This window comes from Quercus lobata, chromosome 7 (assembly GCF_001633185.2).
Source record: "Quercus lobata isolate SW786 chromosome 7, ValleyOak3.0 Primary Assembly, whole genome shotgun sequence".
NCBI classification, from domain to species: domain Eukaryota; kingdom Viridiplantae; phylum Streptophyta; class Magnoliopsida; order Fagales; family Fagaceae; genus Quercus; species Quercus lobata.
Genome location: NC_044910.1, coordinates 5,180,307 through 5,202,076, shown reverse-complemented (window position 1 = coordinate 5,202,076; position 21,770 = coordinate 5,180,307). Strand labels below are relative to the sequence as shown.

General features: G+C 34.1%; 1 protein-coding gene and 2 pseudogenes across 1 annotated transcript; all 3 read right to left on the bottom strand.

Moving 5' to 3' along the window:
- Window positions 1–222: 222 nt before the first annotated feature.
- LOC115954024 lies at window positions 223–2,687 on the bottom strand (annotated as a pseudogene).
- An 8,305-nt stretch (window positions 2,688–10,992) lies between these two features.
- LOC115951430 lies at window positions 10,993–13,614 on the bottom strand (annotated as a pseudogene).
- Window positions 13,615–14,957: 1,343 nt separating this feature from the next.
- LOC115952564 (glucan endo-1,3-beta-glucosidase, basic isoform-like) lies at window positions 14,958–17,735 on the bottom strand. The gene is made up of 2 exons (XM_031069736.1): window positions 17,564–17,735; window positions 14,958–16,070 (listed from the first exon to the last, which is right to left on the bottom strand). Exons 1-2 carry the CDS (start codon window positions 17,655–17,657, stop codon window positions 15,127–15,129), a joined length of 1,038 nt encoding a protein of 345 aa, XP_030925596.1. The 5' UTR covers window positions 17,658–17,735; the 3' UTR covers window positions 14,958–15,126.
- Between the last annotated feature and the right edge of the window lie 4,035 nt (window positions 17,736–21,770).

The following is a 21,770-nucleotide window of genomic DNA, read 5'->3' as shown; positions in this document are numbered from 1 at the left end:
ATATTCAATACATCAATGAAACATGCCTAAACATTACATTAGAGATAAATGATTCTTAATAATATTACATCAGAGATATTGCACTCTTTTATTTGTTGTCTGCAAGGTGATTACTTCTTATTTCTTGCGAGTTAGCAAAAACTCTTACTTATTATAATAATAATTGTTATGCACCATATTAAGTTGCTCTTATTCCTTGATGCACATAATAAAGCCCTCTTCTTAATTGAAATTGAGTTGGAACTTAGGCTGTTTGTTTGGAGAAAAGAGCCCCTAGTGTTTCTCTAAATCTGAATTCTCTTGTTGTTCTCATCAAACATGGCAAACACGTAAGTTTCAATAGGCCTTCCGGGTTTCTTTGGTGTCCCTCCCTTCACATGTTGAACCAATTTGGTAATGTAAGTTCTTTCATTATCAAGGGATGTTGTTGTTCCACTAGCTGAAGGCCAACCACTCTCTGATATAACAATCACCAATGATCCCCCTTTGGCCTTTTCTAAAGCCGAGTAAACAGTCAAGAATGGCATTGAAAAGGTTGCGATAACTTAGTGGGGGATCATTCACAACAGGTGAAGGAGCTGTGAAAAGAGCATAGTCAAGACGAATGTCTTTGGTGTTACCAGTGTAACTAAAATATGGGTACAAGTTAACTAGTAATGGGGACCCATTTTTCACTAAGAAGCTAATGACTGGATCAAGAATTCGCCTATAATCGGCTCTGAATGAGCCTTTAGATGGAGGGAAAGAATCTGATGAAAGGACTCCAGTGTCAATGGCAGTGGAAACTTTGATTTTGTTCCCTAGTCTAGCCCCAGAAATTGCGTTTTGAATGTTTTGCATGGCGGGGACAAGGAATTGTGCAAATGAACCTGGAATTACTTCGTTTCCAATTGCAATGTATTTGAATATGATATTTCCAAATTTTTTCACATTGTTTTGGACCCAAGCAATTGCATTGTTTTGGTTTGAAGCAATCTGTTGAAGCTTCTCATTTGGAAGGCCTAGCATGAGCTCAATATTGGAGCCTCCAAGGGCTCAAAAAGCATCTTGGTTTGGATCATAGAGCCTCATTCTTTGGATGTTGTTTTGTATATAGAGAGCTACAACTTCTGTCGGTCGTGGTAGGTTGTTACCATGCATTCCATAACAAACACCAACTTAGGCACCTGCATTAGATTAGACAATAAGTTAATGGTTTTACATGCATATATATGCTTATGCAATTTATCTCATTCGGGGACTTAGGGCAGGAATGTTATAAATATATTGAAAGTGGAAGATTCATTGGGTTTGTAGGCTGACATAATATAATAATATATTAAAAGTGAAAGATTCATTGGATAATAATAATGGTGTTAGAGATATTACATGTAAGACTTACAAACTGACGCGTTACCAATTATAAAAAATAATAATTCAAATATTCTTTCATTAAGTTGTTAAAATCCACCAATCACATTAATATGTAAATTAATTATAATAAAATATGGACTAGCTTAGCATTTTCTGCAAGATTTACTATATATTAATTAAGTAATAATGGAAATTTTCATTTGTTCAGCTAATTGTTGCCACTTGCCACTACTATGAATTGGCTATTTTTTCATCTAACTTCCCAGTTGAAACCACAAGGAATAACTAGAATTCAACGAAAAGAAAGGAGAAAAATATTTTTGAAATTCTTATTCACGAAATTCTGACCTGAATTTTTGTTTATATATTATATGCCTATTTAAAGGCTTAAGAAAACTTACTTTTCAAGTAATACGATAATATTAAAAAACTAACAAATGATAAACATTAAACCCCATATGTTGTCCTATATCACTATGTAAAATGTCCTAGTTCTACACATGATTTTATTGGACTCCCCTCTCCCTTCTTTCTCATCCCGTTATTTTGAGAGACTGAGAGAGAGGGAGAGCCAAAAAACCAAACAAAACAAATGAAGAAAGGTCCCCCCCACCCCAACCACAACACACACACACACACACACAGAGCTAAATACAACTAATGGGGTAGTTCTTAATTTAAATGCTTAGAATGCTAGTTGTGGCTCATTTAAGAGAAGTAATTTGGTGACTTCCTTTTATTAGGTGCCCACTCTAAAGACAACTATAGAGTGGCTCTTAATTAAATGCTATTACTACATCCTAGGCTACTTTTGGTGAGCATGCAACGTGACCGTGCTTCAATTCCAAAAATGGCATGACGACCAAGACAGATTTGTGGAGATTGGACTAAGTTTGGTTCAATCAAACTTAGCTCAAAGAAAAATCTATTGCCTAGAGGGCAACATTAATTGATTTAGGAGCCCTTTAACATTGGTGGTTTCTACTTTCTACTCATATAGTTCCAGGGATGGTACTATTTGGTGTCTTAGTAAGTGTACTGTTCCGTACATCCTTTCACAACAACATGGAACCCACATGTACATGTGGGTGCAAGAGGCCAGGCAGTACACTGTGGGTGTGTGACAATATCATAGCTCCTAACCTTGGGTTAATTAAGACACAAAAGCATTTGATTTGGGCTGTAAAAGACTTTAAAATCATGTATCAATATGTGAGAGAGAGAGAGAGAGAGAGACCTGTTGTGCCTAGGGTAGCCATTAGCAGCCCAAGCACCAGCATTATTGTGGAAATCATGGAAGGGCTTTTACCAGCATAACCAGATTTAGCCATTGAGAAAACTATATATGGAAGGAATAGGAAACAAAAAGCTAAGATAGCCAACTATGCCTTATACCATTGTTTAGCTGCCCTTTATAGAGTGAGAGATATAGATGTACTATATATATATATATATATATATATATTTTTGAGTGACTATATCCACATTCTACATTTTTGCTGGTCAAGCACTCTACGTGAACCAAGTTGTAGACGAACCAACTTGCATCATTCAAGGCACATCTAACTGCTCAATATTTGTGGAAATTTCTCCCCATGCCTTTGAATCGTCTTCAATTTTTCAATGTCCCACCTTGTTTGGTTTTATTTGAAACAACCAATCTTATTGGTTGCCTTCCTACAGAAATTTACATGTTTATGTGAAGGATGCATAGGGCTTTCCAATTTGATGATATTTGAAATTGATTCATTAAATTTTATGGTTCAGATTAAATATTATAAATCTAAAGGTATATCTATTATGGTGTGAAAATTGTACATTGTTAAATTCAAGAAATAAAATCTTAACGGTAAAATATACTTTCTCTATTTACATGAAAGTATATCAAATAAATAGAGGTGATCTTGTTCTTACGTTTTACATCAATGCAACATTTAATGGACGGATTGTGTCTTTCATTTCTACAATTAATCATTTTCCAATTTTATTTGTATCACATGCAAAGTCTGGATCACTTGTAGTGCTATTAGATGTAAAAGAACATTGTTTCTACATAAACTTATTGTTATCAAGGGAGTACTTCTCTCATAGAAGTGAATAATTGACCATTTGTCAATTGGCACACCTCCGACATTCCTAATAGCAACATTTAGGATCTAGGTTCCCACCCCTTCCCCAACTTAATTTAACAAAAGAATAGTAATGCCTTGTTAGTAAGTGGGAAAGCAAAGAGAGAGGAAGAACGAATAAGAACCTTGTCAAGATAATTGTTTAAATGAGTAGAAAATAAGTGGGAAAGCAAAGAGAGTGGATACTAATTTCCCCCAGGTCCACTATAGGCCAACTAAAGACATATGGGCCAAAAACCAAATAGTAATTAGATTTAATTAATATGCATTATGAAATAATTTCATTGACCTTCCTTGAGGTTGTTATTATTATTATTATTATTGTAAGGTCACAATTTGGTTCCTAAGTCCAAAAGGTAAAAGGATTTAGGCCTAAAGAGTCCAATACAATGAATTTATAGAGAGTGAGTTAGAAAACTAGGTTTTAATGAGTTAGGTAACAATTATAAAGGATCCAGATGACAAGAAAGTAAAGATAGATTGGTTTTATCTAAAGAAAATCGTCCTTGGCACAATTTGAGGAGATCAATTCTTGTATATATCTCTCGAATTTGATTACAGGCACAGTTCTTGTTGCTATAGTGTTTTTCTCTCAATTCTTCGATCCCTTTCTCTTTGGGTCTTCTTTTTATTCTATACTATTTTCCTTTCTTTCATCTCCACCTTCCAAGTGTAGATTAGATCGTTGGTGTTGATCTTTGTCCCATCAACACCTTCCTGAAGTCTTTGGGAGTAGCTGTAAAGCTAAAAATTACTGTTCAGATATTACTTCCTCATTAATGCGGCTAGAGAGTTAGTTACAAAGCATTCAATGAGGTGGCAGCAGTTTTCTCTTAGATATTTTATGGCTTCTCTCTGTCCTGTGCTTTCATGATGTGTATCCTTATCAATAGAATCTCCTGGAACGTCACCCCAGATGGTAGACCACATCTTCGGAACTCTGCTTGGCTAAGCCGAGGAGGCATTCCTCCTCGGACCACCTTTCTGGACTTTTATGACCAAACCTCACCTCTTCATTCCCTAACACGGGCTCCCATGACAGCATTAACCCGTCCTTAGACTATTAACTGTCCTTGGATTGGGCCCCCGACCCAACATATATATATATATATATACTACTGGGTCTATCACGCCTACAATTATTATTATTATTATACTCACATTTACTCTAATTTTGAATAAGACACTCACTTCCCTTAAATTACAAACTATTTACATTGACCTCCCTAGATAATTGATTTTTTTTTTTTTTTTTTAAATCTCAAATTTCCTATTAGAAGGGGTATGCAAGTGGAGGGTAAAATATAAAATATAAGATTTTTAAACTCTTTTTCAGTTATTGAGTGAAAGTTAGTACAAATGGTTGACATTTTTAGAGGAGATGAATATTTTATTCTAAACTAGAAGAGAGGTAAATGTTAGAACGGAAAACTTAAAAGGAAATCTTTGCAATTTTTCTTATATAATATTCGAATTTTGAGTATCCAAATTAAATCAATGATTGAGCATTTCATACATTACCATCAAACAGATATATATTCTCTATACTGTGTTATCTCAAGTTCTAACTCTCGTTTTTCTTCCCTTTAAAAAAAAAAAAAAAAAAACTCCCATTTTTCTTGCATCAACTAATATTAAAAAAAAGAAAGTGAGAAATATATACATATTATTTTCATATTATGGTAATATAGTCAAATTATTTTTCCTTTCATTTTTCTTCTCTATCAAACAAATAAATGTCATATTCATTCGACATTCTTTCACTTTTGCATTCTTCCTATCCAATATTTAAGATAAAATAACAATCTCTTTTTTCTTCTTCAGTTTTATATCCTTCCTACTTTTGTGCAGTCCCCCCATCAAATTATAGGAGAAAACTTGAAAGTAACAGAGCTATATATGATTAATCTTTGATTTTGGCAGGTTTAAACACAAGAAGAATCAGAGAAAAGCATTATTCCATATCCTACAGTTTGATACTTCAAGTTTCTGTCAGTTAGCTAGACGATGAAACGAGTCTTTCTACAAAAGATAATTAAACAATCTCTGTCCCACAAGGTCTTTTGGCTTTGATTCATAGCGTACATGTCATGTAATTACTGATGGGGATTTTAGGTTGTAATATTTGCTTTCACAAAGATAAAGCTAAAATGTGTCACTAATGTAACAATCTCTGTCCCACAAGGTCTTGGCTTGGATTCGAAGCGTACATGTCATATAACTACTGAAGGGGATTTTAGGTTGTAATATTTGCTTTCACAAAGATAAAGCTAAAATATGTCACTAATGTCATAATATAATAATATATTAAAAGTGAAAGATTCATTGGATAATAATAGTCATGTTAGAGATATTACACGAAACTGACGCGTTACCAATTATAAAAAATAATAATTCAAATATTCTTTCATTAAGTTGCTAAAATCCACCAATCACATTAATGTGAAATTTATTGTAATAAAAATATGGACTAGCTTAGCATTTTCAGCAAGATATACTATATGATTAAGTAATCCTAGAAATTTTCATTTGTTCAGCTAATTGTTGCCACTTGCCACAACCATGAAATTCTGACCTGAATTTTTGTTTACATATTATACGCCTATTTAAAGGCTTAAGAAAACTTATTTTTCAAGTAATATGATTATATTTTGACTAGCAGACCCTTGAAAACACCTAGAATCAAGAAAATAAAATCTTCAGTACTAAGAGATAATTATATAAAAATTAAAAAACTAACAAATGATAAACATTAAACCCCATATGTTGTCCTATATCACTTGGTAAAAAGTCCTAGTTCTACACATGATTTTACTGGACTCCCCTCTCCCTTCTTTCTCATCCCATTATTTTGAGAGAGAGAGAGAGAGAGCCAAAACCAAACAAAACAAATGTAGAAAGGTCCCCTCCACCCAACCCCCCCCCCCCCCCCAATACACACACACATAGAGCTAAACACAACTAATGGGGTAGTTCTTAATTTAAATGCTTAGAGGGCTAGTTGTGGCTCATTTAAGAGAAGTAATTCGATGGCTTCCTTTTATTAGGTGCCCACTCTAAAGACAACTATAGAGTGGCGCTTAATTAAATGCTATTATAACATTCCAGGCTACTTTTGGTGAGCATGCAACGTGAATGTGCTTCAATTCCAAAAATGGCATGACAACCAAGACAGATTTGTGGAGATTGGACTAAGGTTGGTTCAATCAAACTTAGCTCAAAGGAAAATCTATTGCCTAGAGAGGGCAACTTTAATTGATTTAGGAGCCATTTAACATTGGTAGTTTCTACTTTCTATTCCTATAGTTCCAGGGATAGTACTATTTGGTGTCTTAGTAAGTGTACTGTTCCATACATCTGCTCACAACAACATGGAACCTGCATGTACATGTGGGTGCAAGAGGCCAGGCAGTACACTGTAGTGTGTGACAATACCACAGCTCCTCAAGCTTGGGTTAATTAAGACTTTTAAATCATGTATCAATGAGAGAGAGAGAGAGAGAGAGAGAGAGAGAGAGAGAGAGAGAGAGAGAGAGAGAGAGAGAGAGAGAGAGAGAGAGAGACTTGTTGTGCCTAGGGTAGCCATTAGCAGCCCAAGCACCAACATTATTGTGGAAATCATGGAAGGACTTTTACCATCATGACCGGATTTAGCCATTGAGAAAACTATATATGGAAGGAATAGGAAACAAAAAGCTAAGATAGTCAACTATGCCTTATACCATGTTCAGCTGCCCTTTTATAGAGTGAGAGACAGATGGATGCTTGTACTATATATTTTTTTGAGTGATATCCACATTCTACATTTTTGTTGGTTAAGCACTCTACGTGAACCAAGTTGTACACAAACCAACTTGCATCATTCAAGGCACATCTAACTGCTCATTAATTTGTGGAAATATCTCCCCATGCCTTTGAATTGTCTTCAATTTTTAAATGTCCCACAGTGTTTGGTTTTATTTGAGACAACTAGTCTTATTGGTTTTGCCTTCCTACGGAAATTTACATGTTTATGTGAAGGACGCATTGGGCTTTCCAATTGGATGGTATTTGAAATTGATTCATTTAATTTATGGTTCAAATTAAATATTATAAATCTAAAAGTATATCTAGTCTTATCGTATGAAAATTGTACACCGTTAAATAGAGATGATCTTGTTCCTATGTTTTTACATCCATGCAACATTTAATGGATGGACTGTGTCTTTCATTTCTACAATCAACCATTTTCCAATTTTATTTGTATCATGTGCAAAGTTTGGATCACTTGTAGGGCTATTAGATGTAAAAGAACGTTGCTTCTACAAGGACTCCTTGTTATCATGGGAGTACTCCCTTGGAAGTGAATAATTTTTCTTATCAAAGACCATTCGGCAATTGGCACACCTCTGACATTCTCAATAGCAACATTTAGGATCTAGGGTTTCCGCCCCTCAATTTAACAAAAGGATATATAGTAACACATTTTTAGCAAATTTTATATATTTTGTATTACGCTTTATTTGGTAGGAAAGAAAAGAGAGGGAGAGAATGAATAAGAACTGCATCAAGATTAAAAGTTTTTCTATTGTTTAAATGAGTAGAAAATAAGTGGGAAGGCAAAGAGAGTGGATGCTAATTTCCACCTGGTCCACTATAGTCATATGGGCCGAAACCCAAATGGTAATTAGATTTAATATTTAAGGGAAAATCACACTTTACCATCCTAAACTATACCTCATATTACACTTTGCACCCTAAACTTTTTGGATGCACATTTTGCACCCTAAACTATGACATCTGTTACACTTTGCACCTCGGAATTAAATTTTCTGTTATATTGGATGGAAAGCTCAACCTCATGAGTTTGCATGTGACTCTTGCTTAAGTGAAACATGGTCCAAAGACCTTAATGCCCTTCTTCCAACCCAACATCAAGCCACTTTCTCTCTCTAAACTCTTCCACTGTTTTTGGCCACACACAGTCACAGCCACCAATTTACGGGCATGAGATCCGCAATCAGAACTGTCAGTTTTTAGACCCCTTAAACAATTGATTAAACCTAGGTAATTAGCCAAGTTGTTACTTAGTTCAATTAAACAAGTCTAGGTTATCACAATATAAAAGATCAATTCATGCAAAGCAACGGAAAATAAATAACACAATGATATGATCACCTAGGAAAACCAAACCGGTAAAAAACCTGGGGAGGATTTAACCTAGCTATCCTCAAGGTAAAAAGCAAATCCACTAGAAAGAATTGAAGTTCATACAATAAGACTTACAAGCCCCCACGCTTGACTTCTTATTGTTACAAACCAGTAGAACTTACTGACACGACCATGTGCAAGCTCCGAATCCACGAACTCCTTCTTTCTTTGGCCTTTGCAAAACACAAACACCCCCGTTTGTGACTTTGAGATCCCACTCAAAGGTTTAGCAACACAAACTCTCCTGTTTGTGACTCCAAGACCACCCTTGAAGGTTTAGATCATCAACACCTTTGATAACAAGAGAAGGTAGCAACTTCTACAATACCGGATCTTGAGATTCTTCAAGAAATAGCACCGGTAGAAGACATAAGAGAGCTTTTTAGGAATAAAACCCTAAATACAAAAGAGGCACTCTCTTTTCTCTCTGAAAAGCCACATAAAAACGTGCTTAGGGTTTCCTTTATATAATGGGAGAAGTAGATTAGAAACCCTAATCCTAAATGGGCTTGAACTGCTGTTTGGGCTTAATTAAAATTCTGCAGATACGACTTTCGATCGATCGAGCCTGTCTTTCGATCGATCGATCGAACCAAACAGATTATGAAATCTTCTTTCTGCAGCTTGTATGTTCTTGAATCTTGACTTGAATCACATTGAGCATTGTCTAATAAAAATTATAGACTCTAAGATCTATATCTAGACAAGTTTATCTTCACGATTTGCCAATTGTTCTAAACATTTAGAACCTAATAAGAACCCACACATTGTTGGCTGTCTCACAACCAAAAACCAGATCAAAAACAAAAATTCATAGGGATACAAAATCATAAACACAAATTCCGACCAACCCACACAAGATCCACAAACACAAATCTCATTCAATCTATAACCAAGATCTGCTGTGAAAGTGAGAGAGAAAGAGAGAGAGAGGAGCTAAATCATACACAACCAAAATCTAAACCAAATCTGAATCGGGACCCAAGAAAAACCCAAATTGGAGAGAGAGAGAGAGAGAGAGAGAGAGAGAGAGAGAGAGAGAGAGAGAGAGAGAGAGAGAGAGAGAGAATCATACACAACCAAAACCCAACCCAGATTTGAATCGAGACCTAAACAAACCTAAATCAAATATGAATTGCAACCAAAACAAAACCTAAATCGGAGCGAGCCACCATCACCCACTACCATCTGCGACCCAGCCACCGTACCACCCTCAAAGTCCACTGATCTGTGCATGCAAGAGACACAAAACACCAAGTCACGTGTGAGAGAGAGGGACTGCCTGAGACCGTGATCTATGTAAAAGACATGAGGAGGTTCTTTTGAGTTTTGACTTGGAAGAGGGTATTTAGGTATTTTGACTTGCTGTTACTTAAATAATAGTCATGTGCTAGTCACGTGATTGAGCTTTCCATCCAATATAATAGAAAATTTAAGTACGGGGTGCAAAGTGTAACAAATGTCATAGTTTAGGACGCAAAATATGTATCCGAAAAGTTTAGGATGCAAAGTGTAATCTAGGGTATAATTTAGGGTGGTAAAGTGTAATTTCCCCTAGATTTAATTAATATGTATTATGGAAAATTTTCACTGACCTTCCCTAAGGGTTTTGTTATTTTTATTTTTATCTTTTATATATTACACTCACCTCTCCTCTAATTTTTAATTAGACACTTGCCTCCCATAAATTACAAACTAGTCAATTTGAAATTTGGATTCCTTGTAATCACTTATAAACCCATAATTCATCTAATAAACATCTAATGTGGGATTCGACACACATGCACAATACAAACTCAAATAAACAAATCCAATCAAATTCATTTTTTTTTTTAAAAACGTTCTTATGACAAATCATGTGAAAACATTTTCTACCATGGAAGAGAAGCACCTTGATTTCTTTGTGGCTATTTTAAAGTTTTCCATTATGGATTTGAGTTGATAGACTATGCAGGATGCCATAGAATTTTCCAAACAGATTAAGAAACAAAGGCCTTGGTCTTAATATATAAAACTATGAATTTGATAGAATCCCCTTTTTTTTTTTTTTTTTTTTTTTGACGTTAAGGCGATAGAACTTTAATTCACATATAATTTTGAACATATAAAATAAATGCGGTATTGTACCAAATTAATATGCAAACATACAAAAGAGATTATCATATTTTGATAAGAACAAAATTTTATTAAGACTATTTTCACATCTGGGATGTATACATAAACTTGATTCCCTAGGGACTACAAGTAATTAAGTCTTATTTATAGCTATAATACACATAAAAGCTATCCTTATTCCGAAGTGAACTAGCTAGTGCTATTCTTAACTAAACTTAATTTGGAATTTAGGCTGTTTGTTAGGATAAAAGAGCCCAAGTTTTTCTCATAATCAGGAGTCTTCAGATTCTCATTAAACATGGAAAACATGTAAGTTTCTATAGGCCCATTGGGTCTCTTTGGAGTCCCTCCCTTGACATGCCTAATCAAATTCGAATTGTAAGTGCTTGCATATTCAAAACTTGTTGCTGGTCCCCCTTCAGAAGGCCAACCAGTCTCAGACACAATGATTTTCAAAGACCCCCCCATTTAGCCTTCTCTAATGCTGAGTAAAAGGCATAAAAAATGTTTCAGTATCCATGTTTGCCACCTTGCACTTCAACTAAGGGAGTAGTAAAGAGAGCATACTCAAGACGAATGTTTTGAATATTGCCAATGTAGCTAAAGTATGGATACATGTTAATGAGTAATAGGTACTTATGCTTCACTAAGAAGCCTATGATGGGATCAAGAAGTGATCGGTACTTAGACATGAAGGAGCCTATTGATGGAAGGTAGGACTCTGCAAGGGCAGCTTGATAAATGGGAGTGGAGACTTTAATATTCTTATATCTAAGTTCAGTATTATAAATTGCAGTTTGAATGTTTTCCATGGTCGAGAAATGAAATTGTGCATATGGACTGTTAGGCTCTATTTTGTTGCCAATTGCAATGTATCTGAAATTGACATCTCCATAGTTTTGCACATTGTTTTGGATCCATACGTTTGCATAGTCTTGGCTTGAAGCAGTGCTTTGAAGCTCTTCATTAGGGACACCAAGCATGAGCTCAATATTGGTGCCTCCAAGGGCTTGAAAAGCACCGTAGTTTTGGTCATAGAGTTGATCCTTCCGATGTTATATTGTTTGTACATATTTATAACTTCTCTTGGGGACTGTAAGTTGTTGCCAAGCATTACGTAGCAAACACCTATCTCGGCAGTTGATTAAAATAGAACATGTCAAATTTTGTGTCTTGATCATATTTCCATCATATGCTCAAAAAGTACATAATAAATCTATAGTCAATAACTACCTGATTCATATAGTGTTGAAATTTAAGTTTATTTATTATAACATATCAAATTATTAATTCAAAATCAAATCTTTTGTTGGATTGTCGGCGACGATAGCAAGCCTCAATACTATAACAAAGACGTTTGCAAAAATTGCAAAATAGTTTGTTGGATTGTTGGTGACGATTATTGTAACAAGAAGAAGATATGTCCTTATTCTTCATTTAGAAGCAATATATGCAAAAATGGACTGTAAAAATGAAATCGACACAAAAAACTGGATAAGGAGCACTTTGACTGCAAAAAGTCAACTATGGCATTAAAGTCAACGGTCAACCATGCAAAAAGTCAACCATGCAAAGTCAACTAGAGCATGTCAATAGAAGTCAACGAAGATGACGTCAACAAGATGACATAAGCAGCTGACGTAAGTAGGTGACTGGATGTTGACGTAAGCTAGGGCTGACATGGCATTGATAACATCACGGGTGATGTTAGCTTGGAGTAGAAGAAGGCGCGTGAGGCGCGCGCTTTCATGCAGATTGCTTGGGCAACGTGTGAGGGTGTGTGAAGGCTCCGATGGCTGCAAGACTTCCACAATTGAGTAGATTGGGGCAAGATGATCACAATGGTATCTGTAAAAGCATAATCGGGCAAGATTCACGGCAGTGACAATAATGGCAGTGGTCCTTGTGGTGTGAGACTCCTCAACGATGGCGATTATAGGTCCAGAACTAGAGACGATGACTGAGAGACGTCGGAGATTCAACGGCAAATGGCTGCGGCGACGGCTGTGATGGCAAAAGCAACTATAAGTTTGGAGTAACACCAATGAGAGACAAGACTAATAAGAAAAAGTCAGAGTAATGACTCTAATACCATATTAGAAATACTAAATGAATTGTATTGCATTTCACAAGTAATAAAATATACATGATTTCCTTTATATAGGAGGTAAATTGTGCAGTACAGTACAAGTATGTGTGCTATATAAGTAAAATAAGGTGGGCCTATGACCTATAGCCTTTTACAAGTCTCTTTTTTTTTTTTTGATTGGAAGCCTTTTACAAGTTAACACGCATATATACACTTATGGTTAAATTTTCATGTATAGTTAGACTTTAACCTTATGTTTGGATTGTGGGAGATGAGGGGAGAGTAGAAGAGAGGAAAATGGAAGATGACTAGAATACAATAAATTTTAGTATATTCGCCACTTTCCTCTCTCCCTTCATCTTTCTCCGTTTCAAACATAGTGTAAAAGTATCATACTACCCTATAGCTTTTTATGAGACATTTTTACCAAATTTATAATGCAGACTCAATTATACCAAATTTATAATTTGAGAGACATTTAATATATATTACCCTCGTATCTGTCATTATCATGCTAAACAAATATCAAGATGATTAAAAATTATTTTCTCTATAAGTTTATAAAATATTCAAAATCATTGTTTTATTATGCTTTATAAACAAACTAAAAACATGACTAGAATTGGATATTAGATTTTTTTTTTTTACTAAGGTAACATCTAGCATATAATACCCAAGACTAGAGAGTCCATGTTACCAGTTTTTTGGTTTTCTAAGATTACCTCTCATGTCATACATGTTAAATGTTCCAATAATGCTGCATACACAAATAATTTCACAATTTTTTTTTTTACAACTTTTGAGGTGATAGGTTATGAATAGTATAATTTCATATAGAAATATAATTGGCATTACTTTATTGTATATTAATCATTACCTGTAACTTAAGCTATTGTGAAATTTTTTGTGATCTCCACTTATTGAAATTGTTCAAGCAATACATAGAATATGCATGGTTTATGAGAATTTATAAAGTGATCTTATAGAGGTTTTACTTTGTAAAAAGGTCTAGGGACAACTTTTGCCACAACTCTTGAGTGGTTGACTGTAGTGGTGGAGAAAAGGTGGTTGATTTATTACCACTCATAGTCGACCACACAACAAGTTGTGGCAAATGGTGTGCTTCCAGAAGAATTATTTTCTTTGACTAGTTTTGATTTGGGAGCCTAATGTATAACGTGCAAAAGGAGTGAGAGAGAGGGAGAGAGAAAGAGGGACCTATTATGTCTAGACTAGCCATCCGCATCACAAACATTAGCATTAAGGACATCGCTGAAGGGATGTTCCCAGTTGAATAAAACTTATCCATTGACAAAAACATAGAAGAGAAACGTAGACTAAGAGCTTGGATTGAAAGCAATTATGCTTCCAACACTATTTATATAGAGAGAGATGCTTGTGCCTGAGATTGAGATTTCTGAATGACTATAGCTAGTCAAGCACTTCATGGAAATGGATTGTTTAATAGTTATATGCCACCACAATTTAACCCGTCAAGCACTCCTTGGAAATTAAGTAACACAAAATTATCTATGGCAACCAAGTGCATCACTTAAAACTTATCTAACTGTTTGTTATTTTGGACTTCGTCTTTCCCCAAGAAAATGTTAGGCTTCTCTACCTTGCGATTTGAGAATGTTTACATATTGAAATGACATATCTCATCATAACTGGTTGCCTTTCTACGAGGTCATTATGGGTAACAGAAGCTCTAATATTAGTTCTTGTGTGATAGGATTTTAAATTTAAAACATTTACTCTCTGGTGATTGTTCATTCTCATCAAGTCAAGAAGCCAACAAATTTCTTTTTAGCATAGGTAGAATTCTAGATCCCTTATACAATAATAAAAAGTTTTACTAATTGAGTTAATTGTTGGAATTCACGTACCACTAACATTTTGATTTTGAGATTTTCAATTTGCATATGCTATGATAATAACTAACATAAGCAAATCGTTCATCTTATGTTATGAAAAATAATTATAACTTTAGCCTCAACCAAGAAAAAAAAAAACACTAGGCAATCCAACAAGCTCTGAAATAATATTTTGTAGATATTCAATACATCAATGAAACAAAATTATTCTTAATAATATTACATCAGAGATATTGCACTCTTTTATTTATTGTCTATGAGGTGATTACTTCTTATTTATTGTGAGTTAGCAAAAACTCTTATTATAATAATAATTGTTATGCACCATAATAAGTTGCTCTTATTTCTCGATGCACTTAATAAAGCCCTTTTCTTAACTGAAATTAACTGGGAACTTAGGCTGTTTGTTTGGAGAAAAGAGCCCCCAGTGTTTCTCATATTCTGGAGTCTTGTTGTTCTCATCAAACATGGCAAACAAATAAGTTTCAATAGGCCTTCCGGGCTTCTTTGGTGTCCCTCCCTTCACATGTTGAACCAAATTGGTAATGTAAGTTCTTTCATTATCAAGTGTTGTTGCTGTCCCACCAGCTGAAGGCCAACCACTCTCTGATATAACAATCACCAACGATCCCCCACCTGCTTTCTCTAAAGCCGAGTAAACAGTGTCAAGAATGGCATCGAAAAGGTTGCGATAACTTAGTGGGGGATCATTCACAACAGGTGAAGGAGCTGTGAAAAGAGCATAGTCAAGACGAATGTCTTTGGTGTTACCAGTGTAACTAAAATATGGGTACAAGTTAACTAGTAATGGGGACCCATTTTTCACTAAGAAGCGAATGACTGGATCAAGAATTGGCCTATAATCGGCTTTGAATGAGCCTTTAGATGGAGGGAAAGAATCTGATGAAAGGACTCCATTGTCAATGGCAGTGGAAACTTTGATTTGGTTTAGTCCAGCCCCAGAAATTGCATTTTGAATGTTTTGCATGGCGGGGACAAGGAACTGTGCAAATGAATCCGAAGGCTTTACTTCGTTTCCAACTGCAATGTATTTGAATCTAACATTTCCAAAGTTTTTCACATTGTTTTGGACCCAAGCATTTGCATTGTTTTGGCTTGAAGCAATCTCTTGAAGCTTGTCATTTGGAAGGCCTAGCATGAGCTCAATATTGGAGCCTCCAAGGGCTCGGAGAGCATTTGGGTTTGGATCATAGAGCCTCATTCTTTGGATCTTGTTTTGTCTATAGAGAGCTACAACTTCTGTTGGTGGTGGTAGGTTGTTACCAAGCATTCCATAACAAACACCAACTTGGGCACCTGCATTAGATTAGATAATAAGTCAATGGTTTCACATGCATAAATATGCTTATGCAATTTATCTCAATCAAGGACTCAGTGCAGGAATGTTATAAATATATTGAAAGTGGAAGATTCATTGGGTTTGTAAGTTGACATAATATAATAATATATTAAAAGTGAAAGATTCATTGGATAATAATAGTGAGGTTAGAGATATTACATATAAGACTTACAAACTAACATGTTACCAATTATTAAAAAAAAAAAAAACAAATATTCTTTCATTAAGATGCTAAAATCTACCAATCACATTAATATGTAAAGTTATTGTAATAAAATATGGACTAGCTTAGCATTTTCTGCAAGATATACTATAGGACTAAGTAATCATGGAAATTTTCATTTGTTCAGCTAATTGTTGCCACTTGCCACAACCATGAATTGGCTATTTTGTCTTCTAACTTCCCAGTTGAATCTTCAAGGAATAACTAGAATTCAACGGAAAGAAAGGAGAAAAATATTTTTGAAAAATTCTTATTCATGAAATTCTGACTTGAATTTTTGTTTATATATTATACGCCTATTTAAAGGCTTAAGAAAACTTATTTTTCAAGTAATATGATTATATTTTGACTAGCAGACCCTTAAAAACACCTAGAATTAAGAAAATAAAATCCTCAGTTCTAAGATAGCGATAATTATGTAAAAATAAAAAAACTAACAAATGATAAACATTAAACCCCATATGTTGTCCTATATCACTTAGTAAAAAGTCCTAGTTCTACACATGATTTTATTGGACTCCTCTCTCCCTTCTTTCTCAACCCATTATTTTGAGAGAGAGAGAGAGAGAGAGAGCCAAAACCAAACAAAACAAATGAAGAAAGGTCCCCCACACACGCACACACACACAGAGCTAAATACAGCTAATGGGGTAGTTCTTAATTTAAATATGCTTAGAAGGCTAGTTGTGCTTGTGGCTCATTTAAGAGAAGTAATTTGGTGACTTACTTTTATTAGGTGCCCACTCTAAAGACAACTATTGAGTGGCGCTTAATTAAATGCTATTATTTCATTCCAGGCTACTTTTGGTGAGCATGCAACGTGAACGTGCTTCAATTCTAAAAATGGCATGACGACTAAGACCGATTTGTGGAGATTGGACTAAAGTTGGTTCAATCAAGCTTAGCTCAAAGGAAAATCTATTGCCTAGAGGGCAACATTCATTGATTTAGGAGCCCTTCAACATTGGTGGTTTCTACTTTCTACTCCTATAGTTTGAGGGATAGTACTATATGGTGTCTTAATAATTGTACATCCTCTCACAACATGGAACCCACACATACATGTGGGTGCAAGAGGCCAGGCAGTACACTGTGGGAGTGTGACAATATCACAGCTCCTCAACCTTGGGTTAATTAAGACACAAAAGCATTTGATTTGGGCTGTAAAAGACTTTAATTAAATCATGTATCAATATGAGAGGGAGAGAGAGAGAGAGAGAAAGAAACCTGTTGTGCCTAGGGTAGCCATTAGCAGCCCAAGCACCAGCATTATTGTGGAAATCATGGAAGGGCTTTTATCAGTATGACCTGATTTAGCCATTGAGAAAACTATATATGGGAGGAATAGGAAACAAAAAGCTAAGATAGCCAACTATGCCTTATACCATTGTTTAGCTGCCCTTTTATAGAGTGAGAGATATAGATGGATGCTTGTACTATATATTTTTTTTGAGTGACTATATCCACATTCTACATTTTTGTTGGTCAAGCACTCTACGTGACCCAAGTTGTACACAAATCAATTTGCATCATTCAAGGCATATCTAACTGCTCATTAATTTGTGGAAATTTCTCCCCATGCCTTTGAAGTTTCTTCAATTTTTCAATGTCCCACTATGTTTGGTTTTATTTGAAACCAGTCTTATTGGTTGCCTTCCTACAGAAATTTACATGTTTATGTGAAGGATGCATGGTGCTTTCCATTTTGATGATATTTGAAATTGATTTATTTAATTTTATAGTTCAGATTAAATATTATAAATCTAAAGGTATATCTATTATGGTGTGAAAATTGTACATTGTTAAATTCAAGAATTAAAATCTTAACCATAAAATATATTCTCTCTTTTTACATGAAAGTATATCAAATAAATAGAGATGATCTTGTTCCTATGTTTTACATCAATGCAACATTTAATGGATGGATTGTGTCTTTCATTTCTACATTCAATCATTTTCCAATTTTATTTGTATCACATGCAAAGTCTGGATCATTTGTAATGCTATTAGATGTAAAAGAACGTTGTTTCTATAGAAACTCATTGTTATCAAGGGAGTACTTCTCCTATAGAAGTGAATAATTGACCATTTGTCAATTGGCACACCTCCGACATTCCTAATAGAAACATTTAGGATCTAGGTTCCCACCCCTTCCCCAGCTTAATTTAACAAAAGAATAGTAATGCATTGTTAGTAAGTGGGAAAGCAAAGACAGGGGAAGAACAAATAAGAACCGCGTCAAGATAATTGTTTAAATGAGTATAAAATAAGTGGGAAAGCAAAGAGAGTGGATACTAATTTCCACTAGGTCCACTGTAGGCCAACTATAGTCATATGGGCCGAAAACCAAATAGTAATTTTTTTTTTTGGGAGAAAAAGGTAAGGAAAATTTATTATGGTAAATCATTATGCATTATGAAAAAATTTCATTGACCTTCCTTGATGTTGTTATTATTATTATTATTATTATTATTATTATTATTATTATACTCACATTTACTCTAATTTTGAATAAGACACTCACCTCTCCTAAATTACAAATTATTTACACTGACCTCTCTAGATAATTGAAATATATTTTTTAAAAATTTTGAAATAATTTTTTAAAAAATCTCAAATTTCCTATTAGAAGGGGTATGCAAGTGGAGGGTAAAATATGAAATATAAGATTTTTAAACTCTTTTTCAGTTATTGAGTGAAAGTTAGTATAAATAGTTGACATTTTTAGAGGAGATGAATATTTATTCTAAACTAGAAGAGAGGTAAATGTTACAACGGAAAACTTGAAAGGAAATCTTTGCAATTTTTCTTATATAATATTCGAATTTTGAGTATCCAAATTAAATCAATGACTGAGCATTTCATACATTACCATCGAATAGATATATATTCTCTACACTGTGTTATCTCATGTTCTAACTCTCGTTTTTCTTTCCTTAAAAAAAAAAAAAAAAATCTCCCATTTTTCTTGCATCAACTAATATTAAAAAAAAGAAAGTGAGAAATATGTACATATTATTTTCATATTATGGTAATATAGTCAAATTATTTTTCCTTTCATTTTTCTTCTCTACCAAACAAATAAATGTCATACTCATTCGACATTCTTTCACTTTTGCATTCTTCCTATCCAATATTTAAGATAAAATAACAATCTCTTTTTTCTTCTTCAGTTTTATATCCTTCCTACTTTTGTGCAGTCCCCCTCCATCAAATTGTAGGAGAAAACTTGAAAGTAACAGAGCTATATACGATTAATCTTTGATTTTGGCAAGTTTAAACACAAGAAGAATCAGAGAAGAGCATTATTCCATATCCTAAAATTTGGTACTTCAAGTTTCTGTGGGTCAGCTAGACGATGAAATGAGTCTTTCTACAAAAGATAATTAAACAATCTCTGTCCCAAAAGGTCTTGGCCAGCTTGGATTCATAGCGTACATGTCATGTAATTACTGATGGGGATTTTAGGTTGTAATATTTGCTTTCACAAAGATAAAGCTAAAATGTGTCACTAATGTAACAATCTCTGTCCCACAAGGTCTTGGCTTGGATCACTAATGTAACAATCTCTGTCCCACAAGGTCTTGGCTTGGATTCATAGCGTACATGTCATGTAATTACTGATGGGGATTTTAGGTTGTACTATTTGCTTTCACAAAGATAAAGCTAAAATGTCACTAATGTGAAATGTTCATAGCGTACATGTCATGTAATTACTGATGGGGATTTTAGGTTGTAATATTTGCTTTCACAAAGATAAAGCTAAAATATGTCACTAATGTGAAATGTGTGGTGGTAAAAAGTTTCGGAATGAAAGACCAACCAAGATTGATAGCAAACTCCCTGCTTTTTATATTTAAATATTAATTAAATAATATTAATTTAATTTTTGATATTATTATTAATAATTAAACTATTTTCTGCTTCTTTTAAAATATAAATTTAATAATTTAGTTTTTGATGTGATAAATGAAAAAGATCTTTTTCATTTTACTGTAATCACATCCAGCCAGCATATCCAATTTTGCTATAAAAGATTAGTACACAAGTAACGTGTACTAAATAGAAATTTTTTTTTTATATATATATATAGAGAGAGAGAGAGAGAGAGAGAGAGAGAGAGAGAGAGAGAGGCTTCTATATACGTAACGTGCGTAAAAAAGAGAAAACCTAAATCTAAATATAAAAAAAATTGATAAATTAGGATAAGCATTGAGTAGAGAACATTAAGTCAATGAGTTTTAGAGGACCTCATACTCAGCAATAAATAATAATAAAAATATAGAGATAAAGTTACTCTTCCATTCACCACCAAGAACAACAAAAGGTCCTTATCTTATCTTATCTCTAAGGCAAAATGCCAAATCCTAGCTTCCAGAAATGAACAAAGGTGTGATTTAAAGAGCATTTGGAAGCTAGTAATCCTTGATGTACTGTAATGTGGAAAATCGAGATTTCAATAGTTGTTTGTGTCCAAACAACATGACCTCTTTCCTTAGAGGCGTGCGATATATAGCTGATTTTATCAAGATTAGTAGACCATGACTTAGAACTTCTGGATTCTTGCCCAATTTTTTGCATAATGCCACATGGTCGCTTCCCCATGTAGAAATAGCAACTCTTTTTTGGTTTTCTGTTTCCTTTTTTTGTTTTTGTTTTTTTTTAACATCCCAATATCTCATGGGGAGTAGAATAAATGGAGCCGATTTAATTAGTTTGTTGAGCATCTATAATCAATCCTAGAATTTGAGACTAAAGCTTGGTTGTTATTATTCTTAATATTTTCTTTTTCTTTTTTACGGGGTAATTGTCCTTTCTTTTTCTTTTTTGCCCTATGATTTTTAAGTCTTGCTCTCTAACAAAATTAAGGAGAATGAGAAACTCATGATTTCTTTCTGAACTTTGACTACTATACAATTCAAAGCCATTGTAAGGAGAAACAATAAAATCAATTTTAAGCTTACATCTCACATCTCTGTAATCTGTATCTTGCGGCTCTTGCCCAAAAGAAGAAATATTTGATTTTTCTGTAGTAGTTATGTTCCGAATAAAACTGCTTCAGCTAAGGGTAAAATTATTGATTGGAGGCATGTTACAATTAAAATAATGCAAACCCAAGTGCATATTTCAGTGAGTTCGAAGCCAATCCACAGGGCACTGACACTAATGTAAAAACCTTTATTATTAAGTAGTAAATAAAAATAGTTGTTTGTTTGTTTTTCCAACCAAAGATGGAGCAAGATAATATTGAAACTACAATTGAAAATAGAAAAATAAATCTATGAGAAATTAATTGTGAGAAAACATTAGGGATTCAAGGATCCACCTAATATTTTATCATATGAACCTAGATGGTTTTTAACTTAATTAGGGTGGAGAGCCAACTCGCCTAATTGGATGATAAAACAATAAAGTACTCAAACAATGTTTAAAG